At 36.5% G+C, this 14,465-nt stretch overlaps 1 protein-coding gene across 1 annotated transcript in view; it reads left to right on the top strand.

Moving 5' to 3' along the window:
• Positions 1-1,134: 1,134 nt before the first annotated feature.
• METTL14 (methyltransferase 14, N6-adenosine-methyltransferase non-catalytic subunit) overlaps positions 1,135-14,465 on the top strand; it is a 28,842-nt gene continuing 15,511 nt past the window's right edge. Inside the window, exons 1-6 of the mRNA XM_004426546.3 lie at positions 1,135-1,337; positions 5,597-5,685; positions 6,561-6,648; positions 7,783-7,863; positions 8,766-8,853; positions 12,808-12,898. Coding sequence (XP_004426603.1) covers positions 1,272-1,337; positions 5,597-5,685; positions 6,561-6,648; positions 7,783-7,863; positions 8,766-8,853; positions 12,808-12,898 — 503 coding nt within the window. The 5' untranslated portion in view covers positions 1,135-1,271. The remainder of the gene's footprint in view (positions 1,338-5,596; positions 5,686-6,560; positions 6,649-7,782; positions 7,864-8,765; positions 8,854-12,807; positions 12,899-14,465) is intronic.

The following is a 14,465-nucleotide window of genomic DNA, read 5'->3' as shown; positions in this document are numbered from 1 at the left end:
GCTCCCTTTTGCCTACCCTGACTTACCTGGTTTTGACCTAAAAGTTTTAATACTATTTTCAATTTTCAAAAATTAAATCCACTCTCAAAGAATAAAGACTTGTTACAATGTTGGCAAGTACTTGCCACAGTTTCCATTTAAACTTGAGACCACATTATGTCTTTTCTGCCACTTTGAATTTGGAATAAGATGACAAACGCAGTGGATAATAATGGTAATAACTTAAGACTTTAGTCTTTGCTGCCTTCTTATGAAGAGAGGAGAATCGCCACCGTGCACCCCCCAGCCCCCAAACCCCGGTAATTTCAGTAGTCTATTTGTTTCCACTTCCCAAGGTTATTTCCAGCTAAGACAAATGTACAAGCGCAAAAAGGGGTCCCCCAGCCTCTGACCTCTAGGACACGAACCAAGAAGCATTTTACCATCACCCATCCGGTTCCCTAGAGAAGAATCCATAAAATGCATCACGGTAAAGTAGGAAACTTCTCAAGGGCTGGCGAGGTGTGGAAAAGAGCACGGGCACATGTGGTGGTTGTTCCAGGGAAAAGTAAGTAATAAAAAGTAAGTAATAAGGAAGGGAGGGAAAAGTAAGTAAAACTCTTAACAATAATAAACACTTTATGGCGCTATGTGCCAGGCTCTGTTGATTCTTTCAATCTTCACAACTCTGTGAGGCAGACACTCTGACTACTCCCATTTTACAAACGAGAAAACGGAGGCTTACGGAGGTGATTAAGCAGCCACGGCGATGCAGCTGGTAAACGCAGACCAGGGCTCAAACCTGGCAATCTGGCGCGAGTTTGTGCTTTCAGTGAAAAACTGGTATCCGGCAATTTTTAAAACGTCAGGGCTGGCAACTGGGGAGTAACGTAAGAGGGAATCAACAAAACGGTCCACACCTCGGAAACAGTGCTGATACACCAAGGGAGGCTGATGTCCTGGAAAGAGAGGACAGGCGAGAAGCCAGACGGCGGGCCCGCCCCGGACCCGCTCTGACATCCGCGGCTCGGGGGAGCCCGGAGCTTCCCAGTCCCCGCGGCACCGCCGCCTCCCTCATTGGTCCCCTTCCAGGCTGCGTCACGTCGCGGGCGTCCGAGAGGAGGCGGGACTTCCGGCCGCGCCGGAAATACCCATTGCGGAAAAGGTGAGGGATGCTCGCCGCCTGTAGCTCTTGAAGACTCTTGTGTTCGATAGACTCGGAAGAAAAGTTAGGCGGCGATTCATCCGCTCACTGTCAAGTTTTCGGGGTAGTGGAAAACAGGAGTTGGGACATGGACAGCCGCTTGCAGGAGATCCGGGAGCGGCAGAAGCTACGGCGACAGCTCCTCGCGCAGCAGGTCCGCGGCCCAGGGAGGGATCCCGAATGCGCGTGCGCGGCCGCCCTCTCCCCTCCGCCTGCCCTTCTCTGTCGCCTCCCTACCTGCTGCGGTGTGGTCCTTTCTGGTCCGGCGACCCTGATCCCTGGACATACCAACCCTTCTTGTTCTGAACTCCTGCGGTGCCCTGAATATTTTCCATTTTGTGTCGCGGTCGTTGTGCTGCTCAACTGAACCCCACAGTTGGTCTTCAGCAGCCTTTATGGAATGCCCGCCAAGTGTCTGGCACGGCTCAATGATGGGGATACAAAGCTTTGGTCTTTGTGAATAAATTACTGCAGTTCACGCAAGGAAAAATGACTTGTTATCCCCTAAATTTCTCTTCACTGGTTAAGTGGTCTTGTCTTTCCTCTCTTGCCTTTCCTCGTAGTCAGCACCTTGAGATTGTAGCTTCATTGTGAAATAGGTTTACAGTATTTGCCTGGGGATCGTGTCTAAAGACTGCATTGGAAGTAACCTGAGTGTAAATTTTAGATTCTGCGTCTTGTATATTGCAGTCCGCTGTGCTGTGTACAGTGTCCTTGTTACCCACAGCTAATATTTGAATTCATACTCTGTGTCAGTCAGGATAAACCCCTGATACAAATAGCATTATCTTCGCTTATGGAATAATGAAACAGGGGCTCTAGAAGTTAAGTAATTTTTGCCTCAGGTCACTCACTGGTATGCCAGAAAATTGAACCCAAATTTATTTCTCCAAAGCTTGTCTTCACTGCTTCTTGTGTGTGACTGTGTTAACACTTGCTGATTATTAGAGTACACACGCAAAAAAGGCAGATGCTGCATACCTCTACCTAAAATCAGAGGCTGTGTTTTCCATTTTGCCATTGAGGTCAGTAAAAGTGATGGGAGAAATGCTCATAGGCTTTAATAAGGCATCTTATTGTTATTTTTTCAGTAATAAATATTGGTTTTAGTAAATGTGCAAATCTGAAACCTATCCTCTTTTATGATGTGATGAAAAGATTTATGGTATAGTGTTAAAAATGTGGGAATTTGGAATCAGATCTGTTCCTGTCTGTGTGACTTTATGATCTTGGACAAATCAGGTATCTTTTCTAAGCCTTATTTTTCCCAACTTTTTTTTTTTTTTTTTTTTGGTTAGGAAGATTGGCCCTGAGCTAACATCTATTGCCAGTCTTCCTCTATTTTGTATGTGGGTTGTGGCCACAGCATGGCTTGATCAGTGATGTAGGTCCACAGCCAGCATCAGAACCTGCGAACCCAGGCCTCTGAAGTGGAGTGTGCCAAACTTAACCACTAGGCCACTCGACCAGCCCCTTTCCCAGCTTCTTTTGTCATGTTATCTTCAGATATGTTCAGTAGCTCCTTGTTGCCACCAAGGAACTTGCTTATGCTTTAGTTTTGAATTCAAACTTCTATTTAACTCAAAATACATTCATAGAACAATTATTTGTTGAGGGTCTTACATGTGCTAGGGGCTCATTTAGTAGGCATTGGGAATTCAGCTATGAATAATCAGTAGTCCCTACCCTCAAAGAGCTTACTTAGTGCATAAAATTTAATAATGGCTGCCATTTAACTCCTTTGCGTGTGTCAAGACTGCTAAGATTTTTACATAGATTATCTTTGCCTGTATAAGTCAGATACTATCTGCATCTTATCAATGAAGAAAATAAAGCTCAAAGAATTTAAGGTACTTGCTGAAGCCCACAAAGCTGGTAAGTTTGCAAGCTACAGTTTTACGCCTTTTCATGCTCTCTGCAGTACACCTAGCTGCCTCCTGGTCTTCTAGTTGGATAGGAACCATTCCACCTAAGGAAGGATGTCTGATAGGATCATTGACAGACTTCCACTTTACCACCTGATTTCAGCCTTTCTTTCACTTACTTTTCTCTGTATGAACAAGACAGACTGGTTTATTACTGATTTGTGCAATAAATACTTTATGATTTTTTAAAAATTGTCCTTCTTTCTAATTTCCGTCTATCCTCTATGGCATTGCTCAGGTCAGAACTTTATGATGAAACCTATCCCGATCTCCCTGGCTTAGGGTCTTCTTCCTCTGAGTTCCAGTATGCTTATTGTTGAGTCTCCTTCTATATATTACTTATTGTCATACAGAATGTAAACAGTTGGAGTGCAGAGTCTTTGCATTTAATTCCCGTTGGGTTAATCTTTTCCTGTAACTTTGTTTCTTGCTGAAAGTAAGCTTTTAATAAATGTTTGTTGATTTATGGACTCTTAGAGTAGAGCACAACTCTGTGTGATTTGCGTTTGTCTTCTGGATGGAGACATTGGCTGCCTTATGGAGGTCCAGACCATAATGGCAGTTGATGCTACCACCGGCAATTTACATCTGCTTTTCATTTAACTTAGAGCTTTGTTTCAAAAAATCATGTATGCTTTCAGATGATACCAAATTGTCATAATTATTCAAATGATGTATTTGGTGCTACCATAATGGAAAATCTATTATTTACTTAACTCCAGTCATTCCACAATTTTTTTAAAATGTTGGAGCATGAGAAGACAATTATATGTGTGAGCAAAATTTTGATTTAAAGCAGTTCTCTTGTAATACCTTGGATTCTAATTTAGGCCTTAGTAGGAAATCTCATTGGGTCATTCATATATTTATTGAGTATCTGCTGTGAGTCAGACATTATACTAGCTGCCAAACATACAGATATCAAGAGGACAGACAGAGTTCTTCCCCTCAGGGGGCTTACATTTCTGTGGGGGAGAAGTAAACAAAAGTAAATTGATAAAATAATTGAAGTACACAAAATAATTGAAAGTTATGATAGAGACTGTGAAACAATATAAATAGGGAGTAAACAAAAGTAAAACATAAAATTATTGAAAATTGTATTAAGTGCTGTGATCTGAGTAAGGAAATGGGGAGGTAAAAAGGAGAATAATGGTAGGAGGCTACCTATTCTAGATACGGTGTTCATGGAAGAACCTTCTTTGAGGAAATAACTTGTACAGATCTGAGACTTAAAGAGAGAAGAGTCAGTCATGGGAAGAAGGTGAGAAAGCATTCCAACTATGGGAAGTAGATGTGTCTTCCGACTAAAGAGAGTAGGGGTCAGGGAGATTTTTATGAAAGAGTTAAAATTTCAGGAACAGTTGATGTATTGGAAGAGATTTATTCTTGGAGAAACCTTAGGGGAGTCATGAAGTGGATAGTCTAAAAAGGCAGTGGCAACTGTTGAAGATCAAGACTGGGGACTTGCAGCTCTGGTATTTAATATGCCTTCTCCCCTTTCCTCAGCAAAAGGGACTATTTAACACAGATTTCCTCACGCCCTTCTTGTGCTTAAAAATATTAAATGCTTCCTCACGGCCTATAAATTGTATTCTACGCTTCTTGGTTTGGCTTTTCAAGTTTTCCATGAACTGATCCCACTCTACGTAGGCAGCCTTATCTCAACTAGTAATTTGTATGCATTTGTTGTATTTTGCAAAATTTCCCCAACTGCCAGCCAGAATTTGCCTTGTCATTTTTTAGGTATTAGTAAAGTTCAATATTGTGCCTACAATAATTATATAAAGACTTGGCTTGAGTGAAACTGGATAGATATTTATTACAGCATGGGATAAATGAGGTATAATACATGAGCTGATGGATGTGAAATGTGTAATGTAGTGCCTACTACACTATAAACACTGTAAGCAAGCTGCTTTTTTTGTTATTGCTGCTACTACTAAATCATATTGTTTACTTTAAAAGTAGGGGATTGGCTAAAGTTAAGTTTCTTAATTTCAAATATAACTGAGAGCTTAAAATGCTTTTCAAAATCATTCTTTTTTTGTGTGTGTGAGGAAGATCAGCCCTGTGCTAACATCTGCCAATCCTCCTCTTTTTTTGCTGAGGAAAACTGGCTCTGTACTAACATCCGTGCCCATCTTCCTCCACTTTATATGGGATGCTGCCGCAGTATGGCTTGCCAGGCGGTGCCTCGGTTTGCGCCAGGGGATCTGAACCGGTGAACCCCTGGCCGCCGCAGTGGAGCGTGCGCACTTAACCGCTTGTGCCACCAGGCCGGCCCCCTCAAAATCATTCTTAATTAACATGGTTTTGTTCCAAGGTATTTCCAGTTTTTCCTGCATAGTAATTAATCCATTTGCCTGCTGAGGTTGTTACAGGTTGCTTTTTGTTGGTTAATACTTGAAATATTAAATGCTGCTACAAATGGCTGGAAGGCTATCCAATGCATTGTGATCTGATTTTTTATTTTTGCCCCTTCTAGTTGGGAGCTGAAAGCGCTGATAGCATTGGTGCTGTGTTAAATAGCAAAGATGAGCAGAGAGAAATTGCTGAAACAAGAGAAACTTGCAGGTCAGTTGAATAATTTTTTTTAATGACGTTAATATTGTGCAAGGATCATTGTTTTAGTAAACAAATAATCCTAGGTATGAGGTATATTTTATGACAAGCATCAAAATAAAGATTTCAGACGTACTGGTTTTTATCGTTAGTTAATAATGAAATACTTATTTTCTGAATATAATAAGTTCTCATTTATAAAGTAGTTAGAAAATGGAATGTTAGACTAAGAATTAACTTATATACCATAAATAAATAATTATATTTTAAAAATTCTCATAGAAGAAAACATGCTTTACTCTAAAAGTGATATTCACGGGGCCAGCCCCGTGGCTTAGTGGTTAAGTGTGAGCGCTCCGCTGCTGGCGGCCTGGGTTCAGATCCCGGGCGCGCACCGACACACCACTTCTCCGGCCATGCTGAGGCCGCGTCCCACGTACAGCAACTAGAAGGACATGCAACTCTGACATACAACTATCTGCTGGGGCTTTGGGGGGAAAATAAATAAATAAATAAAATTATAAAAGTGGTATTCATTTGATAGTTTATAAAGCATTTCAGAATTTTTCAGTATTCTAATTATCAATTTGAGCATCAAGTTTGCTCAAGACAGATTAGAATGATAGATAATATAGAAGTTTCTTTTTGCTGTACATCCCTTATAAAAGCTTATTTTCTCATTTGGTTGCTTTCTCATAAAAATAAAGTACAGAATTATCAATCAGGTTTTGTGACTTTTTAGATTTATAAACTGGGTGAATAGATACTGTTTAATCAGGAAAAATTTGCCTTGTTCTGTTTTTATAACCTGTTATTTAATATTGTTAATAGATGTGTTTATATATTTTGTATATATTTGTACGTGATACTTAAGTTTTAATTTTCAGGGCTTCCTATGATACCTCTGCTCCAAATGCAAAACGTAAGTATCAGGATGAAGGAGAGACAGATGAAGACAAAATGGAAGAATATAAGGCAAGTAGAGAATGGGGCAGTTTTATGGTCAAGAAAAAATAAATCCTTATGATAATAGATTCTTATCCAGGAAAACAAATTTGATGGAAAACTGAATTTTAAAGTATCTAAAATAATAGTAGCATATGTATAATCAGTTAAATTAAGACCTTCATATCAGTTTCCTCATTTTAACGCCAGAGGTGTGTGTATTAAGTTAGGTGACATATATAAAGCATTCAGCATAATGCCTGGTAAGCACCAGGCAATAATATTCTTAAATAAGAGTAAAGAGGTATGTATATCAGAAACTTTGGATAATTGGATCAAATTTTGAGAGGCTACAATACTATCGTTTTTGAGTGGTGTTATTCCATGTTAACAATATAGGATAGTACAATTAAAATATTTTGAGAACTCATGGGCTAGACAGCAGTGTAGAACCATTTCTGAAAGAGGCCTAAGAAAAAAAATTCCGACTTCTAAATTTGTAATTGCAATATTTAGTTGAAAAGAAAGTATGATGGACAAAAAACCTATCTCTATTTTTTTAAATTAATTATTGTACAACTATATTTAATAGAGAAGAGAATGCATAGTTTCAATAAATCTCTAGGAAGTTCAATGATATAATTACCTAATCTCATAAATATTGTCTTGTGTGTTGCATTTTGATATAGCTAATATGTAACTTAAGTATTTGTGATTGTTTTAGGTTAAACCATATACAATTCCCGATATCTTAACATTTTTGATCTATAAAAATAGCAGTTACATATGGTTTGATCTAATTGACATAAAATTACCCCGTTGGTGGTCATATCTTTCATGATTTGAGCTAAATTCTAATATTTATGGCATTATATATAAGATAAATAATTCTAGACATTTCAGTCAACAAAATTGGTAGTTATAGACAATTATTTATTATTGATGAGAATGAAAAGGAAATTTTTATTTTATCATAAATATAACTAGTTAGATCTTATGATGAGAAAGCAAAGACTTCAGTGTTTAACTTCAATGGTAATTTGAAAAATTTATTGTATCTTAGGGAAATAAAATATTTATATTGGGTTTTAATAATCAAGATACCATAATACATAAAATATTCCTCCTATACATAAAATATCTACTTAATCTTCCTCTTCCAAGGATGAACTAGAAATGCAACAGGAAGAAGAGAATTTGCCATATGAAGAAGAGATTTACAAAGATTCTAGTACTTTTCTTAAGGTAAATAAATAATTTTCAAATCTTAGAACTTTTCACATTTCAGCTCTGTGCCTGAAAAGATTTTAAATACTTACTTCTTTTCTAGATTTTTTTCAGTTATTGAAGGATCATTATTAAAAAGATGATTCAAAATTATTTATGAAATAGTCTTCTGATATTTGGCTTTTTAGGATAAGGTAATGCTGCATTCATGTCTGTAGCTACTGATGAGTAATACTATCATTTTAGTTGTGGTGTTTTCAGATGTTACTAATTTTTTTTAATCTATCAATGAACTTATATTTTGTATGCCCTTATAATAAAAAACAAAATATAGTAGTCCCCTTTTATCCATGATTTTGCTTTCCACGGTTTCAGTTTTCTGTGGTCAGCCACGTCCCAAAAATATTAAATGGAAAATTCCAGAAATCAACAATTCATAAGTTTTAAATTGCACGGTGTTCTGAGTAGCATGATGAAATCTTGAGCCATCCTGCTCCATCCCACCTGGGACGTGACTCATCCCTTTGTCCAGAGGCTCCACAATGTACAGGCTACCTGCCCATTGGTCACCTAGTGGCTGTGTTGGTTATCAAATCGACTGTCTCGGTATTGCAGTGCTTGTGTTCAAGTAACCCTTATTTTATTTAATAATGACCCCAAAGTGCAAGAGCAGTGATGCTAGCAGCTCGGATATGCCAAAGAGAAGTTATTGTTAATCTTTTACCGTGTCTAATTTATAAATTAAACTTTATCATAGGTATGTATGGGGTATATATAGGGTTTGGTACTATCTGTGGTTTCAGGCATCCACTGGGGGTGTTGGAACGTATCCCCCACGGGTAAGGGGGAACTGCTGTACAGAGTTGGTCTATCTGCCATCAGAGTGAATGCTGTTAATTTAATTTTGACTTTTTCTTTAGGGAACACAGAGTTTAAATCCCCATAATGATTACTGCCAACATTTTGTAGACACTGGACATAGACCTCAGAATTTCATCAGGGATGTAGGTATGTCAGATTTGTTGGGAATATACTATTACTAACTCTTGATTACATGCATGTAATTTATCCCTTTTGTGGAGTATTTCTAATAAAATTATTTTCCTAGCTTGGCTTCCCATTTTCATTCTCGGTATTTCTAGTACAACCCTCCTTTTCCATCAAGCAATGTTACTGTTTTTTTTCCTCCCTCCCTCCTGTGGTTCTGTGACTATGTCTGCATTTTTATTTTACCTTCACTTGTTCCTTCTTCGATGTTCTTCCTTTCTTTATGTAAATCTAATTTTCTGACCTATATTATTCTCCTTATATCTGAAAAATTTCTTTTCACATGACTTGCAAGGCATATCTGCTGGCAACAAAGCTCCTCAATTTTTGTCTGTCTAAGAAACTGTTTGTTTCTCCTTTACTTTTGAAGGATAATTTCACAGAGTACAGAATTCTGGGTGATTTTTTTTTTCTTTCAACACTAACTATTTCACTCCTCTCTTCTTGCTTGCATATTTCTGAGGAGAACTTGGATATAATTCTAATCTTTGTTCCTTTATAGGTGCGGTGTTTTTTCCCTCCAATTTCTTTCAAGATTTTCTTTTTAATCTTTGATTTTCTATAGTTTGAAAATGATATGCCTAGCTGTACGATTTTTTGGCATTTATCCTGCTTGGTGTTCTCTGAGCTTCCTTAGTGTGTGGTTTGATGTCTGACATTAATTTGGGGAAATTCACAGTCATTATTCTTTCAAATATTTCTTCTGTTCCTCTCTCTCTTTCTCCTTTTGATATTTCCATTACAGATATGTTAAACCTTTCGTAGTCCCACAGTCCTTAGATATTCTGGCCTTTTTTTTCATTCAGTCTTTGTTCTCTTTGCTTTTCAGTTTTTGAGGTTTCTATTGAGATATCCTCAAGCTCAGATAATCTTTCCTCAGCTGTGTCCAGTCTGCTAATAAGCCTATCAAAGGCATGATCCCTGCATTTTTAAAAACAGCTTTATTGAGATAATTCATGTACCATATAATTCACCCATTTAAGGATATAATTCAGTTTTCGTTAGTATATCCACAGGTTTGTGCAACCATTACCACAATCTAATTTAAGAACATTTTCATCTCCCCTAAAGAAACGCAGTACTTATTAGCAGTGAATTCCCGTTCCCTTTCTTTCATCAGTACCCACCCCCACCTTAAGTAACCACTAATTGACTTCCTGTCTGTCAATTTCCCTTTTCTAGACATTTCATATAAATGGAATCGCATAATATGTGGTATTTTGTGACTGGCTTCTTTTACGTAGTATAATGTTTTCAAGGGTCGTTGATGTTGTAGCATGTATCAGTACTTCATTTCTTTTTATTGCCAAATAATACTCCATTGTATGTATATACGACATTTTGTTAATCCATTCATGCGGGTTGTTTCCATTTTTGGACTGTTATAAACAATGCTGCTATGAATATTCATGTAGTTTTTGTGTGGACATATGCTTTTAATTTTCTTGGGTATGTAACTAGAAGTGGAATAGCTGGGTCGTGTGGTAACTCTGTGTTTAACTTGTTGAGGAACTGCTCAACTGTTTTCAAAGCAGCTGTACCATTTTATATTCCTACTCACAATGTGTGAGGGTTCCAGTTTCTTCTCATCTTTGATACTTATTAGTATCTGTCTCTTTGATTATAGTTATCCTGGTGGGTATGGAGTAGTATTTCATTGTGGTTTTGATTTGTATTTCCCTAGTGACTTGTATTTCCCTAGTGACTAATGATATTAAGCATCTTTTCATATGCCTGTTGGCCATTTAAATACCTGCATGGAGAAATGTCCAAACTCTTTGCTTATTTTTAATTGGTTATCTTTTATTATTAAATCGCAAGAGTTCTTTTATATATTCTCAGTACAAATTTCTTATCAGACATATGAGTTGCATATATTTTCTCCCATTCTCTGAGTTGTCTTTTCACTTGCTTGATGGTATCATTTGCAGTGCAAAAATTTTAATTTTGATGTAATCCAATTTACTTTTGTTGCTTGTAAGCAACATTACTCTTGAAGTAAAAACTGATTTTAATGTTTTCATGAGCAAAATTTAGATGTAGCTATAAAAAGTTATGATAATACTGAGTGAAATAAGCCAGTCAGAGGACAAATATGCATGTACTTACAGAGGTACCTAAGATAGTATATGTAATATGATAAATACATACACTTTTATGAGGTACCTAAAATAGTCAAACTCATAGAAGCAGAAAATAGAACAGTGGTTATCAGGGGCTGGAGGGAGGGGAAAATAGGGAGTTGTTCAATTGGTATAAAGTTTCAGTTCTGCAAGATGAGTTAATTCTAGAGATGTACTGTATAGCATAGTGCCTGTAGTTAGCAACTGTTGACTGTAGTCAACAGTGCTTTACTAAATTTGTTTAGAGGGTAGGTCTCATCTTACTTAAGTGTTCTTACTACACACACACACACACACACACACACACACCCCCCGAGGAACACAAGGAAACTTTTGGAGGTGAAGGATATGTCTATTACCGTGATTATGGTGATGGTTTCACATGTGTATGCATATGTTGAAACTCATCAAATTGTATACATTAAATATGTGTACTATTTTGTATATCAATTATACTTCAACAAAGCTTTTTTAAAAAAAAACTTATGTTAAGTTGTATAACCAGATTTTGATATCAACCTTTCTGCTTTTAAGACACTTACTTCCCCAAGGCAAAGAAAATGTACTTAGGAAACTCTTATGCATTGAGAAAAAGTTGCTCCTTTGTTTTGTAGATAGTTGAGAGCTGACTGCTGTGATTGAAACCTGAGTATAATAAAATCTTCAAACTTACTTTATTTGAAATTAGATCTATAACCACTGATTGAGGAGGCTTTACAAAATCTTTTACTTTTGCTCTTTGATATTAAAATTACTAATATATTTACTTTTGGTTTTTAAATTAAGATGTTTGCATAATTTATGTTGTTGTGAATGTGCTTCTTGTGCAGGCCGGGGGTGGGGCAAAGAAGAGCTTTTAGGAATCTTTGATATTCAAAGCCCTACTTATCCCTACAGTTGTTTAAATGCTCTTTTACCTAAAATCTCTTCTGAGGCTCAGAGATCTAAAATATTTTTGAGGACCTGGGAACAGTGAGTCTCCTAATTTAAGTACCCTTTGTGAAACTTGTAGACGTTTTTCAGGGTCCTAAGCCTAGAAATATATATGAGGATTTGGTTTGTAATAATGTGGAGATGTGAGATCTTTAAAACTATAAATATTGATATAGGAAATATTCTTAGAGAAAGCATCGTATCTTGGAATTGGTAGTTCAATTTAGATAAGTAATCAGAGTGAGAGCTAATCTACTGTTAGGGACTCATTATCTTAACTAGATTTGTTCTGGGGTTGTATCCACAAGGCATAGCCAATTAATTTAAGATCATCAGCAGTATTTATCTCACCTCGCACTATTCTTTGTCCCTTCCTGTATCTAACCATAGAAAACAAAAGAACTATTCATTTTCTCTGCTTTGGATAACTATCTAAGAAGCTAAGTAAAAATCTCAACAATCACTGGATTCTTTAGGAGAAAGAATTTTTTTAGCTAAAAGAAAGGGGGAAAAACGCATGATAGAAAAGCAGTTGTTTTTCTGAGAACAGAGTGGCTAAACTTGATGCTATGAGCAGATTATTTAACTTAATAAATATGAGAAATTTAAATGGTTTATTGACTTGAACTGGGCTTTAGAACATCTGGGGTTTTGCCTGCATATGGGATTGGGGTCATTAAGTATGAAATGTATATACGAAATGTTTAGAAATACTCAAAATTAACTTTTTTAAAAGAACTTGAGAATCAAGTGGTGTGTCTGCACTGTTTTGTTTTCCTGAGTGGCTCATAACCTCTGAATGCACTGATACTAACATCAATTTTATTAAAATTTAGAATTTACTGTTTTTCCTCCTCAGGTTTGGCTGACAGATTTGAAGAATATCCTAAACTGAGGGAGCTCATCAGGCTGAAGGATGAGTTAATAGCTAAATCTAACACTCCGCCTATGTAAGTGTTGTTTTTCAATTACTCTTTGTTCCCAACTCAGGCTAAGAATGTCAATTTTTTTATCCTGTAACTTTCTATTTGAAAAAATTCAGCACCTTTATAAGGTTAACACACTCTATCTCTTCTTTATAGTAAAATATATTTGTTTGAAACTCCAGTGTTGAGCACACAGTAGGTTCTCATTTAATTTGTTTTCAATTTTCTAGATAATTTGCTTAAAGTGTCTTTAAATATTTTTTCTTAGAAAATCATTCATGTTTTTTGTATTCTTGAGTTTTTTAAAATGTTTTTAAATGAATTTTTTCCTCAAAAAGTAATTTATTTTTTTGAGGAAAGTTTGGGAAACTTAGGTGAAGGAAAAGAAGAAAATAAAAATTCATTATAGGGCCGGCCCCGTGGCTTAGCGGTTAAGAGCGTGCTCTGCTACTGGTGGCCCGGGTTCGGATCCTGGGCGCGCACCCACGCACCGCTTCTCCGGCCATGCTGAGGCCACGTCCCACATATAGCAACTAGAAGGATGTGCAACTATGACATACAACTAGCTGCTGGGGGCTTCGGGGGGAAAAAAAAAGGAGGAGGATTGGCAATAGATGTTAGCTCAGAGCCGGTCTTCCTCAGCAAAAAGAAGATTAGCACGGATGTTAGCTCAGGGCTGATCTTCTGCACAAAAAAAAAAAAAAAACTCATTATAACTCAGCATCCAAGGATACTATTCTTAACATTTTAGAATACAAAAATTTATTTTAACTTTTAGTAAACAAAATACTGTTTTGCTCAAAACTGTGTATAAGGTCTTTGAAATTGGAGAATCTGTTTATTTCACATTTAGCTTACTTTGAACGTTTTGTACGTTTAACAGTTTCCTAAAATGTATGCTGTTAGTGATTAGAAGAACCACAAAGAAGTCTGAGTATGTGGGGAAAAATATTAGCAGACTCTACTGTTCATTCTATTTAAATAAAGTATTTTATATTTAAAATACTTTCATACTATGTGGAAATAACCTTTCAGTAAAGCCTAGTAATAATTTATACTAGGTAGCCAGAAAAGACTATTAATATAAACAATTTTACTAACAATCTAATGAAAGAGAATTATGTCCTTCTTTAGAAGCTATTTTTCCGAGGGAGGAACTTAAAACTTACAGACGAATAGTTTTTCTAACCTAACTAAACAGTTGAGAAACAAATAATGTGATATTTCTTAGAAAATTCAAATGATAATGGAAAGTGCTCTGAGACTTACTCACGTCTGAGTGTGGATTTTCAATGTAAAAATGAGAGAAATTTATATTCTGGATGTACGTGGGGGAATATGATTTCACTTTGTAGTGTGAATCTATCCATCTCCTAGGGAAGAGCACTGGTAGATGCTCTGTCTATACTGAAGAAAGATGCCCTTTCATAAAAAGGTATTCAGTGATTACCTCATGATTACTTTGTAAATAGTGTAATATTTAATACATTTCTTTATATTTAGTATATAAATATATTATTTAAGAAATATTTAAGAAATTTCTTTCATTACCATATGTAAGTTATTTGAAAATCTCTTACTCACTTTTTGC

The sequence above is a fragment of the Ceratotherium simum genome, chromosome 12, assembly GCF_057802395.1.
Source record: "Ceratotherium simum simum isolate JZ-2026a chromosome 12, ASM5780239v1, whole genome shotgun sequence".
Taxonomy (NCBI): Eukaryota; Metazoa; Chordata; class Mammalia; order Perissodactyla; family Rhinocerotidae; genus Ceratotherium; species Ceratotherium simum.
Note: the sequence above shows the minus strand (reverse complement) of the source record. Positions and strands in the feature narration are given on the sequence as shown.